Source organism: Pseudonaja textilis, chromosome 3 (genome assembly GCF_049901715.1).
Source record: "Pseudonaja textilis isolate UNSWEBS1 chromosome 3, rPseTex1.2, whole genome shotgun sequence".
Lineage (NCBI taxonomy): Eukaryota > Metazoa > Chordata > Lepidosauria > Squamata > Elapidae > Pseudonaja > Pseudonaja textilis.
In genome coordinates this window covers 8,510,572-8,532,340 of record NC_141992.1, presented here as the reverse complement: position 1 = coordinate 8,532,340, position 21,769 = coordinate 8,510,572, and the positions used below count along the sequence as shown (strand labels likewise).

Genomic DNA, 21,769 nt, shown 5'->3' with positions numbered 1-21,769 from the left:
AGGTCTGTGCAAGCTATGGTATTTCTCGGGAAAGCAAAAGTTGGACTTTCAAGAAGCAGGCTAGGAAGAAGGTTAATGATCTTGAAACTCTGGAATGGAAGAAGACACCTGAGAATCCTGTACAAAGTCAAGATAACAAACCAATAGATCACTCAACAAATCTATCCAGGGCACTAATAACCAGGATCTAAGTGTCCTGTATTGGACACATCATGTCAAGAGCAAGGAGAAGATTCTCTGATTCTGGGAAATATGGATGGGAAGAGAAGAAGAGAACAGGGAACAGCAATGAGGATGTACAACCACTACCCAAAGGTTCCAATGTGCTATCTACATTGGAAGCAGCTACACATCCAAATGTATTGGATTATGAAAATATTGTTAGGTATAAAGATTTATTATATGACACCGGAGAGCTTAAAAATAGGAACCAAATACAAATTCGAGGAAAGGAGATAGCATGGTGGCCCTTTGCACAAATACAAACCCATTATTAAAAAGATAGAGAAAATTTGGCTTTAATATGATTTCACAAGAATTAGATTAAATATGGCTAGGAGAGGAAAAGAAAATAATTAGTAAAACATATAAATATCTTTTGGACTACAAATTAAAAGAAGAAACAGTTACAGAATCAATGATAATTTGGGCTAAAAATGTGGGTCATAGTATTGAATTAGATAAGTGGGAACACATTTGGCAAACAAATTACAAATTAACTATGTCAGTCTCATATAAAGAAAACTTATATAAAATGGTTCATCGTTGGCACCTACCTCCTGCGAGACTGGCTAAGATGTTCCCCAACCTACCTCCCAATTGTTGGAAATGTAACTACACACAAGGAACATATTTTCACATGTGGTGGACTTGCCCATGTGCTCAGAAATTTTGGAGAAATATTAGAAATTGGATTTTAAATATAACAAAACAAAATTTAAAACTTGAACCCAAAATCTTTCTGCTAAGTATGATAGATTCAAACATGGAGAAAAATTATCAATATTTAATTTTGCATATCATAACTGCGGCCAGAATAACTTACACACAAAACTGGAAACTGTCTTCCATTCCTTCAGAGGATATGGTAATTAAAAAAATACATGAATGGGCTGAGATAGACAGCCTAACCAAACTGTTAAAAAATAAAGAAGATAGTGACTATTACGAAATATGGAACATTTGGTATGAGTGGTTAAAGAAAAGTTAATATTTGATATTTGGATAAGTTATGGAAATGGCAGAAGAGGTGCATTTAATCACAAACTATATAGAGAAATTAAAACATTAAAAGAACGAAGAAGTTATTGTAGCAAGGCAGATCACGTCAATGATAAAGATAAAGAAATTTTTTTTAACCATTGCTCAATATATGCTGTAAAATGTATATATGTATATATATATATATGTTTTCTTAAGTTTTTGCGGGTATCTATATGTATGGTATTCAGCTTTGTTCGGGTATTTTCCCACGTCATTATAGTTGTGCTTTTAAATTTGTAGCGACGTTTCGGCAGAATCTCATCTGCCATCATCAGGCTTGTGTATTGTGCTCGTCTGTGAGTCAGACTTTCACAGTCGTTTCAGTTTTAGATTTGGGGCTAGCCTACTGCTGTGTTAGAATGGTTTTTTCTTCATCCTGATTGGTTGGGAATCTTGGTCTGTGTTTATTGGTCTTGGAGTTTGCTGTGTTCTGCTTGATTGGTGTTTCTAATATCTTCTGTCTGTTTTGTGGCATTTTTTGATTGGCTGGCAACATTGTGTTTCCTGTGTTGGAGGCTTTTAGTGTGGCTTGGCTTCGGGTAAAAGGACGGCTATCTTTTATTAGGAAGCTAGGTTTCCTCTGGGTGCCTGGTTGGTGTGTGTTTGAGCTGGAGGTATCGGTGGTGGGGGTCTGTTTGTGCTCAGGTGTTTGCCTGGCTTGTGGTGTGGAGATTTCTTTTGTCTGTGAGTGCAGGCTTCCAAATGATTGACAGTCTGGTGGAATCATCTCTTCTATTCATGCTTTCAAGGTCTTTTTTCAATCTCTATGGCTTCTCTCATAATTCTGTAGCTGGGGTTTTCTATAGTGGCTAGGGTTTTGGTGCCATTGAAGTCGATGCTATGGCCTGTGGTGTCCAACACATGAAAGCCCAGATCTTCCACTACTGAGTGAGGCAGTTGTAAAGTGAGCTTTCCCCCATTTTATGACTTTCCTTTCCACAGTTGTTAAACGATTCACTGCAGTTAAGTCACTAACATGGTTGTTAAGCAAATCTGGTTTCCCCCACTTGACTTAGCTTGTTGGAAGGTCACAAAAGGGGACCACGTGACCCCGGAACACTGCAACCGTCATAAATATGACTCAGTTGCCAAGCATCTGAATTTCGAACACATGACCATGGGGATGCTAGAAAAGTCGTAAGTGTGAAAAAATACCATCGTAAGTCACTTTTTTCCAGTGCTGTTGTAACTTCGAACATTTCTAAAGGAATGGTCGTAAGTTGAGAACTCCCTGTAAACCTTTTAATTTCCCTAATTCTATAGCAAACGAGAAACAACCGATTGTTATACGTCACTAACTTGATGTGATTGTGAAAAATAAGAGAATTCAGAATGGAAGGGCTGGATAAACACAGATGGCGTGGTACGGATGGCAATTTTTGAATCCGCTACTTGCCTCTCCAAGAACAGAAGGCAGGCATGGGGCGCGGCTGTGGAAATATCAAAGAGCATTGTTTTCAGGCAGAGTGCCATTGCTATTATTATATCCTGGGGGAGAAAACATAGAAGTTTAGTCTAATTGGATTGCCTCCCCCTTTCTCAGTTGCCTCTCCTCTCCTTACCCATAAATATTTCAATCGCAGAGACTGCTCATAAAGAACTTGATGTATCTATCCACAGGAAATGCTTCCAGAAGCAGACTGGGCTGGGAGGGAGTGTTTTTCTTAAGTGAGGGGCACTTTTAAATAAGTTCTGCTTTTCTTAGAACCAGGGGAGACAGGATAGCAGTCTTCCAATATCTGAGGGGCTGCCACAGAGAGGAGGAAGGGGGTCAAGCTATTTTCTAAAGCACCCGAAGACAGATAAGGAACAATGGATGCAAACTGATCAAGGAGAGATTCAACCTGGAAATAAGGAGGAATTTGCTGACAGTGAGAACAATCAACCCATGGAACAGAAGTTGCCTTCGGAAGTTGTGGAGCTTCTCCACTTGAAACTGTCAAGAAGAGACTGGACTGCCATCTGGTCAGAAATGGTGTAGGGTCTCCTGCTTGGGCAGGGGGTTGGGCTAGATGACCTACAAGGTCCCCTTCCAACTCTAATTATAAATTATAAAGCATCTTCTGTATAGAAGGCTCCAACTTGATGAACCCAACTGAGTCAGCAGTCCGAGATGACGATCAGATTATTAAAAGAAGTGTTTTATTGAGTACATCATTTCAGGAAGCATGAAAGCAAAACCAGCTCTAACTATTTCTGTTAGTATACTGTTTTAGTGTACTTAAAGTATACTTTAGTATTCCCCTCCCTCGTTATCACAGGTCATATGGTCCAATTAGATATTCTTGCATCTCCCTGGCAACTCCTTCCAGTCTCTGGCCAGCACCTGTTGAGATGACCTTGGTTCCTGTTGCTATTAATTGGGTCTAACATTCCAAGCTTCTTCCCTCCCTCGCTCCCCATAGTATGCGGGAAGCTGAAAAAACGGAAAGATGGCTGTGACAACCTAGATCCGTTTCATTGACAGGGACAAGAGACTGTGGTTTTGTAGACCTGGATTTTATCTGAGCTGGAAAAGGATCTATGGAACTCAGGAATTTCCTTACAGAGGGAGCAAATAGTTGGAAACTGTTTTAAGTCTTCACCGTCTCTGCTTGTTGGGTGACATGAAAGCAGTCTCACAAGATCTAAGGGGCCTTCATAAAGTGGAGGGATCCAAGCAGAGGTGGTATTCAGTAGGTTCTGACCAGTTCTGGAGAACCAGTAGTGGAAATTTTGAGTAGTTTGGAGAACCGGCAAATGCCACCTCTGACTGGAGATTTTACAGTATCCTTCCCCTGCCACGCCCACCAAGCCATGCCTACAGAACCGTTAGTATAAAGATTTGAATCCCACCACTGGAGTCAAGCTGTTCTCCAAAGCATCTGAGGGCAGAACAAGAAGCAATGGATAGAAACTAATTAAGGAGAGAAGCAACTTAGAAGTAAGGAGGAATTTCCTGAGAATTAGAACAATTAATCCGTGGAGCAACTTGCCCCTAGAATTTGTGGGTGCTCCAACACTGGAGGTTTTTAAGAAGAGATTGTACAGCTATTTGTCTGAAATTGAATTGTATGGGGTTTCTTGCCTGAGTAGGGAGTTGGACTAGAAGATCTCTAACCGCCCCTTCTTATTCTGTTTGTAAAAGAGGATTTTCTAACAACAAGGGATGTGGTGAGGTTTTCGGGAGCAAAAGGCCATGCGTTGAGGTTGCATATCTGGAGCAAATAATTTTTTTTCCAGTTTTTGCTGAACAACAGGCAAAGAGAGCATCAAAAGCAATAAGGTTTGACATGCCATATGGTTCTTCCACTTGTAACAGATTTAAAAAAGCAACAATCCCAGAAAGGATGGGCGTGCAGCCACCATAAAATAGCACATTTAGTGAGCGTATTCGTGCTTTTCTTCCCTTGTTTTGCCTGAGTCTACTAAATATAAGATTCAAATTCATGAACCTCTACACTCATTCTCACCTTCTCTCCACACTCTTTCTGAGAGAGAGAGAGAGAGGAGAGAGGGAAAAAGATGGAGAGAAAAAGAGGGGGGAGAAAGAGAGAGGGGGACAGAGTGGGGTGGAGAAAGAGGGGGAGAAAGAGGAGAGAGGGGGAAAGAGGGGAGAAAGAGAGACAGGGAAAGAAAGAAAGAAAGAAAGAAAGAAAGAAAGAAAGAAAGAAAGAAAGAAAGAAAGAAAGAAAGAAAGAAAGAAAGAAAGAAAGAAAGAAAGAGAAAAAGAGAAAGAAAGAGAGAGAGAGAAAGAAAGAAAGAGAGAGAGAGAAAGAGAGAGAAAGAAAGAGAGAGAGAGAGAAAGAGAGAGAGAGAGAAAGAAAGAGAGAGAGAGAGAGAAAGAAAGAAAGAAGGAAAGAAAGAAAAAGAGGAGAGAGAGAGGTGTAGATATACTCAAATCTTCACTTTCCATGGAAGTAGCTTGCTACATTAAAGACAGTGAAACCTGGTTTTAACAAATTAGTTGAGAGAAAGGATGTCTGTTATTCAGGAAGGCCTGTTAAATACCAAAGAATGTTATTACGTTAAAGCACAGTGTTCAAGGAACACTGGTGAACATAGCTTCATTCCACGTGAAGATCTCATTTTTAAAAATATATTGATAAGATCGAGCGAGTCAACGACGGGCAACCAAGATGGCGGAAGGTCTGAGGGATAAAACATAATCAGGAGAGATTTGAGGAGTTGAATATATACACCCTGGAGGATAGAAAGGACAGTGGGGACATGATTGAACCCTTTAAATATATTAAAAGAATGAATAAGGTTCTAGAAGGCAGCGTTTTCAATCTTAAGTGAAAATCAAGAACATCCGGGGCACAACTTCAAACTCACAGGAGGGAAATTCAGAAACTAAGTTAGAAATTAATAGTTGCACAGAAAAAGGAGTGGAAGCTTGGAACCAACTTCCAATAGAGGAAACGGGCCAGTCACCAGGAGATGGTGAATTCTAGTCTCATCTTAGTAAGGGCTTCAATTTTCTGAATTCCCCAGACAGCCTTAGAATTTAAATGCCTGTGGAGATTCTCAGTCTCAGATCTGCAGATCTGTACATCAGGGAAATGATACAGCCACTTCATAAGCGCATGGCACAACATAGGAGAACAAATCCATCAGGACTAGATTCAGCAGTCCATCTGCATTTAAAGGACAAATCCAGGTACCTCTTGAAAAAAACACCTTTGGGATATGAGGAATTTAGGCTTTATACATCACCCTAACTCACCGCCAGGGCTCATTAATTAATTGATAGACAGACAGACAGACAGATGATGGGAGTATTTTCTGTCTATTGTCAGGATTCTGGCAGTTACCCCAATTAAATCACTAGTCTCGAGCCAAATTTCCAAAACTTAGAAAGGATTTATTGGGAGTTAACATGCCGGCATTCCCTGGGTGTAGCCGACTCTGAGACACATAATTCATTGTCACCTTTGACTCTGGCTTTCCCCCCACCCCCTGGGTGTATCATAATTCATATTCTCCAATGGGACACATCCATAGTCAAGAGTCATCAATCACAGAATTTTGCACGGCAGAAACTTCAGTCACCTAGCTACTATTTTTGAAAACATTTATGGAATGCAGTCTTGGTTTTGCAAGCTGCTACACTGCTCCCCCCTCCCTTTCTCTTGGCAGCTCTAAAAAGGCTAGAGAAATATTTTATGAGTTGACATCTACATCATCTTTTTCCTCCCATCAATTCTCCTCTTGAGTTTTTATTTCATTGAATTCCTTTGAGGAGAGAATACCTCTTACACCTGGGCGCTGCTTCTCCAATGCTTCGTAAGTCAAGACTCTGAAGGTCTACTCACCGCCACCAGAATCTGCAGGGCGCTGTGCATGACCTCGATGTAGCGGTACTCCAATGCACAACCGATCACCGAGACGTACGAATGGCTGTCCAGACCTTTGATGCCGATCATGGGTGTCTCCTTCCTTACGCATCCAGGACCGTTCTCACTCCACCACGATTGGTGTTGGGAGATGTTAAATGTCAAAAGTTCACTGTCCTGAGAGGAGAAGTGAAAACTCCAATAAATAATGCCTTTTTCAACTAGAGCCCAAGATCAGTTTTTGCACTTTATCTAGGCTGTTCTTGCACAATACAAAGAGATCTGTGTACAGACAGCAAATGGGTTCATTCATCATACTGAGACAGTTTAAAACCGCTGTTTGCTGAATGGTATCATTGACTGGGGTCATTTGCTCGCTAAATCACAGGCCATGGTGTAGAAGTTACCATGGCTGATGTCAGTGTAGTATATTCAGCTAGAAATCAAATAAGCCATATGATAGCTGTGTAAAGTCTAAATTTCCCATGCTGCCTGGGGAATTTGGCAAGCGGAAGTCCTTACTTAGGCAGGACTAGAACTCACCGTCTCCTGGTGATTGGCCCAAAGTCACCCAACTGGTTTTTATGCCTGAGGTGGAACTAGAACTCACAGTCTCCTGGAGCTGTAGCAAGGAACAGAAGCTCACCCCGTCGTGCGGTGCTTGGGTCTCAAACCAGGGCTGTCAAGCTCAGTGTCTTTAACCACTGAGCCATCATGACCCCAGGTCTAGCTAAAAAGAATCTCTTCCTACTTATGGCAACTTAATCAGGTTGTTGGAAACCTATGAAAAACAAATGGTTCTCAACAAGCAAGCTGGAAATACTACAGTTGCAACACTTTTGAAGGGAGCTTGTTTGGTGTTGTGCATTTGCATTCACACAGGAATAGAAGATCTGGATTTAGTGGGGCAAGAGCTGGAAGAATTTTTGCCTAAAAATCCAATTTAGTTTCCTCTTTGTTCTGAATATTAGACGTCTTTCCCTCCTGTACCCTGCAGCCTTCTCATTCATTGCACGATCTAGTCTCCTACTGAACTCCCAGCAGCAATTAACCTCTTGGGTCATTTTAGTATAAGGCTCTGACTTGGGGTTGATCAATAGCTACTTAATGTCCATCTCCCCCAGGTCTCCGTCACTGTCTGCTGTGTGAAAGGATACACTGAGGCCTTCAGACAGAGTTTCTCAACCTGGCCAACTTTTATGGAGTTGGAATTCAACTTCCAGAATTCTTCCTACCCCATAAATCACCTTGAGAAAATAGCACTCCTGTTAGGAATATGGGTCACCTAACAGCTATTTGGGTTAGAAATATATATAAACCAGGATAAACATTTTAAAACTGTATCTCTAAGAAAATGCAAAACTGTAATTAGGTGTGGTTTCTCAAACAGCCATAAGATGGAGCCAGAAACCTGGGGTTTTTAGTCTTAGTCTCAGAAGACAGTGTGTCTGAGTGAGTATCTCTGTTTCCTTCTGTTGAAAAGTATTGCCATTCATCCATTTCTTCTAATTGACTGATATTACTGGATTTCATGTAAGTCTGTTACTGAACTGTTTTTGACACTGGAATTTGATATTTGGATTATCCCTGGATTGAAAACTGACTGATTTAACCTGTGAATGACTTTGGACTGCCTATTTTGGACTTTGCTTAACATTTCTGGAAATAAAAACCTACATTTACTGTACAGTGTATCTGTGTGCTCTGTGTGTATTATTCAAACACTCCTCTCAAATACATCTCCCTGTATGCGCTCATTCTCCTAACGGGGAATTACCTCAACAACTCCTATCCAAGTCCTAAGCCAACCTGCAAAAACAATTTTGAGGATCTTTCTGAAGGCCAGATAGGTGGAAGCAGATCTCACCTCCAATGGTAGAAGGTTCCATAGGGGAGGATCCCACCATAGGAAAGGTTTATCTCCTCAAGTGGGTTGGGCTAATCCCATTTGTCACAAAGAAGAGGGGGTCAACTTATTTTCCAAAGCACCTGAAGGCAGGACAAGAAGCAAAGGATGGAAACTCATCATGGAGAGAAACAACCTGGAATTGAGGAGGAATTTCCTGACGGTGAGGACAATCAACCAATGGAACACTTGTGGATGCTTCGTCGCTGGAGGTTTTTTAAGAAGAGACTGGACAGTCACTTGTCTGAAATGGTACAGGTCAGGATCACCTGCTTGAGCAGAGAGCTGGAATAGAAGACCTCCAAGGTCCCTTCTGTTCTTTTTTTAAAAATATTTTTTTATTGTTTTATATCATACATTTCCTTTCTATGTTGAACAATCTGCTCTCTAGGTGTCCAAGGTGTTAAGACAAACACCATTATCATCATTATGATTATAATAAATGATAGCTGTCCGTTTACTCGGAGCCAAGCTGCACTAAAAGCCTCCAATACAGGAACACAATGTTGCCAGCCAATCAAGAGAAAAAAAGCCACAAAACAGGCAGAAGATATTTGAAACACCAATCAAGCAGAACACAGCAAACTCCAAGACCAATAAACACAGACCAAGACTCCCAACCAATCAGGATGAAGAAAAAACCATTCTGGCACAGCATAGGCTAGCACCAAATTTAAAACTGAAATGGCTGTGAAAGTCTGACTCACAGACGAACACAATACAGAAGCCTGATGATGGCAGATGAGATTCTGCTGAAACATTGCTACAACTTTAAAAGCACAACTATAATGACATGGGAAAATACCCGAACAAAGCTGAATACCATACATGTAAGTACCCGTGAAAACTTAAGAATATATATGTGTGTGTGTGTGTGTGTGTGTGTGTGTGTGTGTGTGTGTGTGTGTTTTCTGAAGTTTTCGTGGGTATTTGTATGTGGATCTTTGGTTATTTAGGTTTTCTCCTGCATAAAATTGGAAGTATCTAGGCAACGTTTTGATGAATACTCTGAGAAGCACAAAGCTGAAGACACAAGCCTGAAGATGATGAATGAGACTTCATCAAAACATCGCCTAGATATTTCCAATTTTATGAGCATCTAGTTTTGGTTACCACAATATAAAAAAGATGTAGAGACTCTGGAAGGGGTGCACAGAAGAGCAACAAAGATGATTGGGGGACTAGGAGCTAAAACATATGAAGAATGATTGCAAGAATTGGGTATGTCTAGTTTTATGATAAGAAGGGCATGATAGCAGTGTTCCAATATTTGAGGGGCTGCCCCAAAGAAGAGGCTCCAAAGCCCCTGAAGGCAAGACAGGAAGCAATGGATGGAAAATAATCAAGGAGAGAAGCAACCCAGAACTAAGCAGAAAATTCCTCACAGTCAGAACACTTAATCAATGGAACGTCTTGCCCAGGGGTGGGTTTCTACCAGTTCGCGCCTATTTGCTAGATTCTAAGCAGTTTGGAGAACCGGTTGTTAAAAGAAATTACTGGGCTAATCCTGTAAGGAAGGCAGGAAGGAAACATTCTGGTGTTGCTTACAGAAACTGCCTCTCCATTAACTCTTATTACATTCTTGGCAGGACTAGACTTCCTGTCTCAGGAACTTCTCTGGAGTTTTTTTTCCCCTCCTTTGCTGGTACTTTGCTTGTGTGGAGTGACCATTCAAAGTTACAATGACACTGAAAAAAATGACTTATGACCATTTTTCACACTTACGACTGTTGCAGCATCCCCACAGTCATGAGAGGCCAGGCGAGGAGATGCGTGCCTCGATGTGAGTGATATTGAGTTGGCCACACCCAGCCAATAACATGAGCACCAAGCCATGTCCACCCAGTCACATGACCACCAAGCCATGTCCATCAACTAAGCCATGCCCACAGGTTGTTAAAAAATTTGAATCCCACCCCTGGTCTTGTCTCCAAACTTTGTGGGCACTCCAATACCGGAGGTTTTCAACAAGAGGTTGGACAACCATTTATTTGAAATTGTCTCCTGCTTGAGCAGGGGGTTGGACTAGAAGACCTCCAAGATCCCTTCCAACTCTGTTACTTCATTGATTTCATGTGAGTTTCACCAAATCAAGGACTTTACAGTGAATGTATTGTATGAATTGCTGGATGTAGCTCTGGAGAGAAACAATGATAGCCATTTGAGAAGGAGATGAAAGAGGAACTTACACTTTAAATTAATGCCAAAGGGGTGTTTTATAAGAAGAGTCATCAAACCAACCAGCCCCTGTCTAAACTTTACACAACCTGTACAAGTGGAATGAGGAAAACTAAATGAATGTGTTGTTACTGTGCACTTCTTTCATACTTTGTCAGGCTAATTTTTTTCTAGAACAAACCTCACAAACTAATTGGGGCTGATGCTCTGGGTCCAACGTATAAAATCATATGCTAAGATATTGTAGTGACCCGGGGTGTGGCACGAAAGCAACACAGCCAGAGAACAGGTCTAACTCCCCTTTATTGCTCCACCTTTATTTTATTTATTTTATATTTATTTATTTGATTTGTCAATCGATTATAAGATAATAGGTATAAATCTAAACATGAGTAAGAATACAGGAAATAGGTACAAATAAGTGGGGACAATAGGACAGGGACAGTAGGCACAATTGTGCACTTATGCAGGCCCCTTACAGACCACTTAGGAATGGGATGAGGTCAATAGTGGATAGTTTAAGGGTCAAGGAATGGAGGTTAGAGGATATAAAACAGAGTCAGGTAGTGCATTCCAGGCATTGACCAATCTGTTGCTGAAGTTGTACTTTCTGCAATCAAGTTTGGCGCGGTTTACATTGAGTTTGTATCTGCTGTGTGCTCTTGTATTGTTGCGGTTGAAGCTGAAGTAGTCATTGACTGGTGGGACATTGTAGCAGATAATTTTGTGTACTACACTTACATCCAGCCATAGGCGGCATAGTTTAAGGTTGCCCAAGCCCCAAATCTCAAGCCTGGTGATATAGGGTATTCTGTTGTGAGCAGAGGAGTGTAGTACTCTTCTCGTGAAATACTTCTGGACTCATTCAATTGTATTAATGTCCGATATACAATGCAAATTCTAGACTGATCAGCTGTATTCAAGTATTGGTCTAACAAAGGTTTTGTATGCCCTAGTTAGCAATTCAATATTTCTGGAGGAGAAGCTTTATAAGATTAGATTTATTTTGTCCCCAAACGTCCCTCCCTACAATTACTACAAGTCCTACAGCAAAGCTCTCATATGCACCTTCAACAGCCTCTGGCCTAGAGTAGTCCAGTAAGCAAGGTTAGCCAAACAGTAACCAAGGCAAGAAGTCCAGTTAGCAAGGTTAGCAAAACACTAACCAGAGCCAGAAGTTCAGTGAAGCAGACAAACTGGGCAAGCCCACAGGACAGAGCACAGTAATCTCCAGACGTAGGCAAGTGCACACGAGGCTCCACAGATTCCACACTTGTTCCTGACAAATGCCCCTCCCACTGGCATCTCTTTACATCTCAGTCCCCAGGTGTGCCTTGTGAAAGGGGACAGGGCATGCTCCTCCTTCGTAGCTGGCTCAGTCTGTGCTGTTCTTGCCTTCTCTCCACTCTCCGTGCGCTCGGATCAGGAGGAAGTAGTCCTTGCTCTTCGCCTGTGCTCTGTCTCTCATGTTCATCTTGCCCTTGTTCCTTCCTGTCTACAAGCTGTTCTAATCCTGAAATGCCTTGGCCAGACTGGCTCTGCCCTTCCCCAGTTTCCTCCAAAGCCAACAGAACTGCCCCTCGGTCTCTGTTGTCTCCTGTTCCACCTCATCTTCCCCCACAGATTCAGGCTCTGACTTGGGCATGACAGATACAGGATACTGGTAGCAATATGGGTATTGGTGTGCCTGTGTGCTTGGTAGAAGTAGGGTTTCTTTAATCTACTTGGTCGGTTTTTATGGATTAAGCAGGAAAAATGATTGTTGAGGAGGAGGACTTAAGGAGTAGGACCTTAAGGAGGACTTAACATTTTAACTACAGATTAGGATTAAGGCTAAAATGAGATTGTGGATTTGTAGAATTGTGGATTTTTTTTTCTTTGCACGAGCTGCAAACTAAGCTACCACACCAAAGCAGGATTTGTTACATTAAGGGGTTACAACAAGGATCGGAGATTAATGAGTCACAACACATGAACAGGCACAATCATAGTTTCAACACACTATTTAAAAAGAGGCAATAAGAAAAACTAAGAAGGAAACAAAAAGTCCTCTCCAGAAACCAACATCCAGATAACCAGGGAATAACACCAGACAAACAATCAAGCAGAAAACAATTTTCTAATCAAGGAATTCTCAAGGAGAAAACCATACCCTCACCAACACTGGCAGTACAAACTACTGTATATAGAATATATATATATATATATGAATATCACACTCACTCACACTGATGATGTCACCTAGTTGGATAATGAAACATCTGCAAGTAAACAACCAAGCTCAGAGAGCACTAAGGGTTTGATATCATTGATTTTATTGCCTTCATGTAATTAGGAATTACTACCTGGGGTTACTGAAAGTGAGTTGGGTGGCTGAATAAATTTTGATTAAAAGATGGATGGATGGAGGTAGATAGATAGATAGATAGATAGATAGATAGATAGATAGATAGATAGATAGATAGATAGATAGATAGATAGATAGATAGATGAGAGAAATAGAGATAAGAGATAGATACTGTAGATAGATAGATAGATAGATAGATAGATAGATAGATAGATAGATAGATGAGAGAAATAGAGATAAGAGATAGATATGATAGATAGATAGATAGATAGATAGATAGATAGATAGATAGATAGATATAGATATAGATATAGATATAGATAGATAGATGAGAGAAATAGATAAGAGATAGATAGTAGATAGATAGATAGATAGATAGATAGATAGATAGATAGATAGATAGATAGATGAGAGAAATAGAGATAAGAGATAGATACGATAATAATGTAGATAGATAGATAGAGAAATAGATAGAGATAGATACTGTAGATAGATAGATAGATAGATAGATAGATAGATAGATAGATAGATAGATGAGAGAAAGAGATAAGAGATAGATACGATAGATAGATAGATAGATAGATAGATAGATAGATAGATAGATAGATAGACAGACAGACAGACAGACAGATAGACAGGGATAGAGAAAGAGATGAGAGAGAGATGAGAAATATATACTGTAGATAGATAGACAGACAGACAGATGGATGGATAGAAAGAGATGGATAGAAAGACAGATGGATAGAAAGACAGATGGATAGAAAGAGAGAGAGAGAGAAAGAGAGAGAGAGGCTGACAGATAGAGAGACAGATAGAGAGACACAGACAGACAGAAAGAATTCCCATTAGATTTTATTTCTTAATTTTCCTTGTGGTTGGACTATATCCCAGTTGGGAACATGCTATAAATAGCATTTCTGTTTACTTGAACAAACCATAATTGGTTAGGCTGACACCACATGATGAATGCCATAAATTATTATTCTCAAACCATGAAGACCAGGTTTACATATTACCCCAAGCACAAACCCAAACAACCACAGTATGATTTTGTAAACATTTACAGTAATAAGACAAAATTAGCCCCATCTGCCCTATTAAAATTAGCCTGCCTGTGCTAAGTAAGGATTTCAAAGAAAAGGATTCTGTTTCTGTATTTGCCCACCCTAAATTGGCTTTGTATGCACAGGAAATGTTGACCTGGGAAAGAACTCATACAGGGCTAGTCTGGATGAGGCCGCGTTTCTCCTTAAGGGACAATTTGGAGGTGCTCCTGGATCAACCGTTGATGCTGGACAGGCACATAACATCCATTGCAAGTAGAAGAACTTATTTTATCAACTTGAGCCAACAGTGCCAGTGGAACCGCCCAGGACATGTCTGAATGAACGCAATTACTTATCCACATTCAACTCTATTCCATGGCAATAGGAGATTTTATTTTATTTTTATTTATTTTGTTTATTTATATCCCGCTTTTATTATACCTAAAATTCCTTCCTCCTCCTTATTTTCCACACAGCAGCCCTGTGAGGTGAATTGGTATGAGAGCTAGTTGGGTAATGAAACCTCTGCGGGAAAACAACCAAGCTCAGAGACCAGCAAGGACCCCACATTCATCCTCCTCTCCGTAACACCCACACCCTTCTAGGACTGATGATGTTAACTACTTGGGTAATGAAATGTCTGTAAGAAAGCAACCAAGCTCAGAGAGCACCAAGGACTCCGCAGGCTGCCTCCTCCCTCTCCTCCTCCTCCTCCTCTCCAACTCCACTCCCTTCTGATAATATTACTTAGTTGGGTGATGAAATGTGTGTAAGAAAGCAATCAATTCAGAGACCACTAAAGGCCCCACAGTCCGTCCCCGCCCTCCTCCTCTTCCACCTAGCTGGCTTTCATGCCTAAGGCGGGACTAGAATTCATTGTCTCCTGGGGATTGGTCCAAATTCAACTAGCCAGCTTTCATGCCTAAAGTAGAATTAGAATTTACTACTTCAGGGTCACCCAAAGAGGCAACTCAACTTTCTTTCTTTTCTTTGAAGACATTTCGCTTCTCATCCAAGAAGCTTCTTCAGCTCTTCATAGACATTTCCTGGTGGTTGGCCCAAAGTCACCTAGAGAGTTTTCATGCCTAAGGCAGGACTGGAACTCATGGTCCCCTGCTTTTTAGCCTTAACCACCAGACCAGACTGGCTCCCCACCATATGGACACTCTACAATAGAAAAGGGGCCAGCCTGCTCCATTTTGCATAACCACGTTGCCGGTATGTGGTCTAGGGAATTTAAAAAGCCACGACCAAGCCCGTCCGTCTGCACACCGAACATGCAAAACCTTAAAACTGTGAAAGGATTATACGTCTGATTAATACATCTGATTACTTTCCTGCCTAACGTGTGCACAATGGGGGCTATGCCAGGCGAGGCATCTCCTTTGGGAAATCGCAATGCAAACGTTTCTCCCTTTTGCAAGGACAGACGGAAGGGGCCGCGAGGCAGATGGGCTTCCATGCTCAGTAGCATATATTCGTTATCAAAGAAAGGCAGGGTAATGTCCCTTCAGATGAATGCAGTCTGGGGAGGCCAGATCTGAGAAGAGCTTGAAGGCAGAATAATTTTGCATGTTTTAAAGAGGTGAAAATGTATTATTAAGCAGGAGGAAGAGACAGCCTTTATATTTCTAAATATTTTGCCTGTGTGTTCTGAGCAAACATTTCTCACTGTGCTATCAAGAAAATTGCAGGTATTAACCGAATAACAGAGTTGGAAGGGACCTTGGAGGTCTTCTAGTCTAACCTTCTGCTCAAGCAGGGAACCCTATACCATTTCAGTCAAATGCTAGGATTCTACTGCCAACGATCTCTTTTTATTAAATTTATATGCCTCCCTATCTCACTCTCCAAAGTAATATAGGTGGTCCTTGACACAGAACCATAGATAAGGTTCCCTTCAGGATCTGCTAGTCGTTTCTGGCTGTAGAGGGGCAATGCTCATCTCCATTACAAAGCTGAAGAGCCAGCGCTGTCCAAAGACGTCTCTGTGGTCCTGTGGCCGGCAAGACTAAACACCGAAGGTACACAGAATGCTGTTAGGGGTTCCTATTTTTCTGCTTGCATTTTTACATGCATTCGAACTGCTAGGTTGGCAGAAGCTGGGACAAGTAACGGGAGCTCACACCGTTATGTGGCGCCGGGATTCGAACCGCTGAACTGCCAACCTTTCTGATCGACAAGCTCAGCGTCTTAGCCGCTAAGCCACTGCGTCCCTACGACCATAATTGAGTCCAAAATGTCTGTTGCTAAGTGAGATAGTTGTTGAGTGACTTTTGCCTCCTTTTACAACCTTTCTTGCTATGGTTGTTAGGTGAATCACTGGGGTTGTTAAGTGAGTAAAATGGTTCTGATCTCCCCATTGACTTTGCTTGTCAGAAGATCAGAAAAGGGGATCACGTGGCCCCGGCATACTGCGCCCGTCAAAAATATGAGTCGGTTTGCCCAAGTGTCTGAATTTTGTTCATGTGACCATATGACCATGCTGCAAAATGGTCACAAGTCACTTTTTTCGGTGCCTTCAAGACTTTGAATGGTCACCAAACAAACAGTTGCTTATTGAGGACTTCTAGCACTGATGATGTTACCTAGTTGGGTCACGAAACGCCTCCAACTTCAGGGTGATCACCTGAGTTTCGGGCTGCCCCCAGGTTTCAGCAGACCAAGGAGAGGTTGCAACATGTTACTACAGGTAAAGAAAGTGACTTTGGAGATTGGCAGGGAAGAAGAGAGGGAAATGGTTCAACGCAAGTAGCTGGCAAGCGTAGGCGCACACATGTGCAGCTCTATTTGTGCAAGCAGCAGACATGCATGCACGCCACTTGTGCAAATGTAGCATGCACATGTGCATTCGCCTGCTGCTTGTGTGAGTGGGGATGCACACATACTTGTTCATCACTACTATGGCCCAGTTCCGAGCAGTTTATGGCCCAGTAATGAGTCACATCCCAGGGGTTGTGGATCCCCTGAGTTAGAGTGTTGTTGTTTTTCTAATTTTATCTATACATTTTTCTTTAACATACATGTGTTTAGTAAACACTGTATTGTCTGAGTCAGTTTATAGATAATAATAGTAATAATAATATTCATTTATACCTAGTAATAATTTTCCTACTTCTAATTTCTACTTCTATTGTCTAACCATTAATACAAACATATCCCATGTTAGAAAATATTCTGTGTCTTCTTTGTCCTTTATCTTTAATGTTAACCTATCCATTTTTGCACCGTCTAGTATTTATCTAATTATATTTTCATCTGCAGGAGTTTCATCTTCCCGTGTTGTATATATACAATTCTCGCAGCTGTCAAGACATGTAGTATTAAATATATGTTCCCTTTGTTGGGCTGGAGTGTTTTGAAGGAGGGAAGTCAGTGGGTGAGTGACGGATGTTCTCCAAGGATAAGCTTCAAAAATTTTAGCAAAAGGTTCTCTGCCTGGTTGCTGGGTGGGCGTGGCCTTGGTGGGTGTGGCCTACTCGGCCTCCTGCACCATGGTGGGCGGGGGGGTGTTTTTGCCCTCCCCAGACTCTAGAGGCTTTCCTTGAACCGTCAGGAGGGCAAAAATGGCCTCCCCGGGCTCCGGAGGCTCTCTGGAAGCCAGAAATGGACCCATTTCCGGCCTTCCTGAACTTCTGGGAGGCCTGCTTGTTGCCCTCCCTGAGTCTCCGTGTGGGCTTTGCACTTACCTGCATCCAAAACGGGCCATGTGGGGACTCCTGGCAGGAGCAGGGAGGGGTGGCTGGGGCCAGCCAGGGGTGGGATTTGGGGACTTTCTGAACTGCAGCACTCCTGAACCTGGATGTCTCACTTCAGAATCAGGACTATGTCATGTAAACAAAGAATGTAAGGCCTCACCTTTCATTCTGTGTTGAAGTCCACGTTGCTGTAAGAGCAGCCAGCCAGGAGCCCTGGTGGCGCAGCGGTTAGACTGCAACGTGGATACTCCTCAACATACAACTCTTCATTTAGGGACCATTCAAAGTTAAAACGGCGTTGAAAAAAAGTGACTTAGGAGTTTGTAGCTTCCTCATGATTATGTGATCCAAATTCAGATGCTAGTCAACTGGTTCATACTTACGACCGTTGCTGGGTCCCGAGTTCATGCGATTCGATCATCTTTTGCAACCTTTTCAAGAAGCAAAATGAAGAGGGAACCCAGATTCACTTAACAACCGCGTGACTAACTTACCGGCTGCAACGATTCGCTTAACAAACTAGGGCGAGAAAAGCTGTGAAAATGGGGCAAAACTCACTTAACCAATGCCTCACTTAACAAGAGACACGTTGGGCTCAATGGGACTCGTAGGGCGAGGATTATCTGTATTGAAAACTCTGCCCACAGTCAGGAGTTTGATCCTGACAGGCTCCAGATTGACCCAGCCTTTCGTCCTTGCAAGATCGGTAAAATGAGGACCCAGATTGCTGTGGGGCGATACACAAAGAATGCTTACTCTGTCAACCACCCACAGATATTGTAAAGCACTGTGGTATATAAGTAGATAAACCTAAGATCTATTGCTATTGCTAATCCTGCTTTTATTTTAGGTGAATTGTAGCCAGGTGTGGTTCAAGAAGGGAGTGGGAATAAATTAGATCCCCCGTTGGGGTCCACAGGGAGAACTCTGATCCTCATTTGCTGCCTCTCATCCATAATTCCAACCTCTTTTCAATGGGGTACCGGCGTCCAGATGGGGTCACCGACACAATCTGGAGCTAGCAGTAGTAATGAACATCCTCAAGGGAGGATTGCATTGCTTCGCAGAAGTCCCATATCCTAATGCCCAGAACAGGAGGCAAATGAAGAGACGGGGAAGAGAAGGAAAAGTAGGGGAAAGCCAAGAAACCCATACAGGGAACAGAAACCCACACTCACAATGGTTCGTTCAGTTCAGTTACGATGGCACTGAAAAATAAAAAGACCTATGACCGTTTTTTCACACTTACAACCTTTATAGCAGGCCCACAATCATGTGATCAAAATTCAAGGGCTAGGTAGGATGGTTCATACCTATGACGGTTGCAGCATCCCAGGGGTCACATGATCCCCTTTTTCAACCTTCTGGCTGTTCAGAGAAGGCTATAGACTACTATGAACTGGTATATATGTTTAAGTGCTATTCTATTCTATTCTTATTCTATTATTCTATTCTTATTCTATTCTATTCTTATTCTATTCTTATTTTATTCTATTCTATTCTTATTCTATTCTATATGCCTAAGTGCTATTCTATTCCTATTTGTAGCCTATTCTTATTATTATTCTATTCTATTCTATTTCTGTTCTATTCTAATTCTATCCTTATTCTATTCTAATTCTACTTTATTCTTATTCTATTCTATTCTATTCTATTCTATTCTATTCTATTCTATTCTATTCTATTCTATTCTATTCTAATTCTATTCTATATGCCTAAGTGCTATTCTATTCCTATTCGCAGCCTATTCTTATTATTATTCTATTCTATTTCTGTTCTATTCTAATTCTATCCTTATTCTATTCTAATTCTACTTTATTCTTATTCTATTCTATTCTATTCTATTCTATTCTATTCTATTCTATTCTATTCTAATTCTATTCTATATGCCTAAGTGCTATTCTATTCCTATTTGTAGCCTATTCTTATTATTATTCTATTCTATTTCTGTTCTATTCTAATTCTATCCTTATTCTATTCTAATTCTACTTTATTCTTATTCTATTCTATTCTATTCTATTCTATTCTATTCTATTCTATTCTATTCTATTCTAATTCTATTCTATATGCCTAAGTGCTATTCTATTCCTATTTGTAGCCTATTCTTATTATTATTCTATTCTATTTCTGTTCTATTCTAATTCTATCCTTATTCTATTCTAATTCTACTTTATTCTTATTCTATTCTATTCTATTCTATTCTATTCTATTCTATCCTATTCTATTCTATTCTAATTCTATTCTATATGCCTAAGTGCTATTCTATTCCTATTCGCAGCCTATTCTTATTATTATTCTATTCTATTTCTGTTCTATTCTAATTCTATCCTTATTCTATTCTAATTCTACTTTATTCTTATTCTATTCTATTCTATTCTGATTCTATTCTTATTCTATTCTAATTCTATTCTATATGCCTAAGTGCTATTCTATTCCTATTCGCAGCCTATTCTTATTATTATTCTATTCTATTTCTGTTCTATTCTAATTCTAATTCTATTCTCCTACCGGTGGAAAGTTTAGCTGCCCCACTGTTGTTTCTTCGGATGCTTTAAGTTACACCCCTACACCCCAGGCCAATGTTCAAAGACTACCGACCTACAATCATAGATCTGAGGAGGCTGGTTTAAGCTTAGATGCTTGATTCTCACAACCAAGCAGTAGGATCAAAACTTGGGTGCAGCTCTTCCAAGGACACCATGATAGGGTTCCTCTCCACACCCTGAGCCCGTGAGAGGAGAATGTCATTTCTCTCCTACCTCCTCCCCCTTCTTTTCCGTTGGAAGCATCACCTGTTTGCGTGGAAAAGGACACCCGTTCCCGCCAGCTAGCAAATCAACGACTCCATCCTTTCTCCCTCACTGCACTCCCTTGCCTTTTGTCGCTATATATTAACCTTCGGATGACAAAGACAGATCAGCCGAGCTACTTTGCAGTGGGGAAATGTGTGTGTGTGTGTGTGTGTGTGTGAGGAGAAAATTTTCTATATATGCCTTTGCCCTTCGACATTTTGGTTGCCACAATGTGAAAAAAAAAGATGTTGAGACTCTAAAAAAAAAGTGCAGACAAGAGCAGCTAAAACGTATCAAGAATGATTGCAAGAATTGAGTATGTCTAGTTTAATGAAAAAAAGGACGTGATGTCAACGTTCTGATGTCTCAGGGGCTGCCCCAAAGAAGAGGGAGTCAAGCTATTCTCCAAAACACCTGAAGGCAGAACAAGGAGCAATGGATGGGAACTAATCAAGGAGAAAAGCAACTTAGAACTGAGGAGACATTTCCTGAGAGTGAGAACAATTAATCAGTGGAACAACTTGCCTCCAGAAGTTGTAAATACTCCATCACTGGAGGTTTTTAAGAAGAGGTTGGATAACCATTTGTCTGAAGTGGTATGGGGGGTTTCCTGCCCAGAAGACCTCCAAGGTCCTTTTCAATTCTGTTATTCTATTCTATTTAGAGACCAGAATATGTATCCCTCCAGCGTTGAGACAGAGGGTGCACCAACTGCCTGATTTAGAACAAGACCCAGCAGAGAAGATGACCCATGATACTCCTTCTGAATTCCAGGATTTTTATTGATTGATTGATTTGATTTGATTTGTCAATCGCGTACAAGATAACAGGTATAAGTATAAACATAGTTATGAATACATGAAATGGGCACATATAAGAAAAATAAAAAGAAACAATAGGACAGGGACAGTAGGCACGTTGGTGCGCTTATGCACACACCCTACAGACCTCTTAGGAAAGGGGTGAGGTCAATAGTAGACAGTCTAAGGTTAAAGTTTTTGGGGTTTGGGGAAGAAACCACAGACTCAGGTAGAGTATTCCAGACATTGATCACTCTGTTGCTGAAGTCGTATTTCCTGCAATCAAGTTTGGTGCGATTAACCTTGAGTTTGTACCTATTGTGTGCTCTTGTATTGTTGTCATTGAAGCTGAAGTATTCATTGGCAGGTAGGACATTGCAATATATAATTTTATGTACTATACTTAGATCAGACCGAAGGC

General features: G+C 41.1%; 1 protein-coding gene across 3 annotated transcripts in view; it reads right to left on the bottom strand.

Moving 5' to 3' along the window:
- NKAIN4 (sodium/potassium transporting ATPase interacting 4) overlaps window positions 1–21,769 on the bottom strand; it is a 354,886-nt gene that overhangs the window by 46,876 nt on the left and 286,241 nt on the right. For all 3 annotated transcript variants that reach the window (XM_087928898.1, XM_087928897.1, XM_087928899.1), the window contains one exon: window positions 6,561–6,758. In XM_087928898.1, coding sequence (XP_087785024.1) covers window positions 6,561–6,758 — 198 coding nt within the window. The remainder of the gene's footprint in view (window positions 1–6,560; window positions 6,759–21,769) is intronic.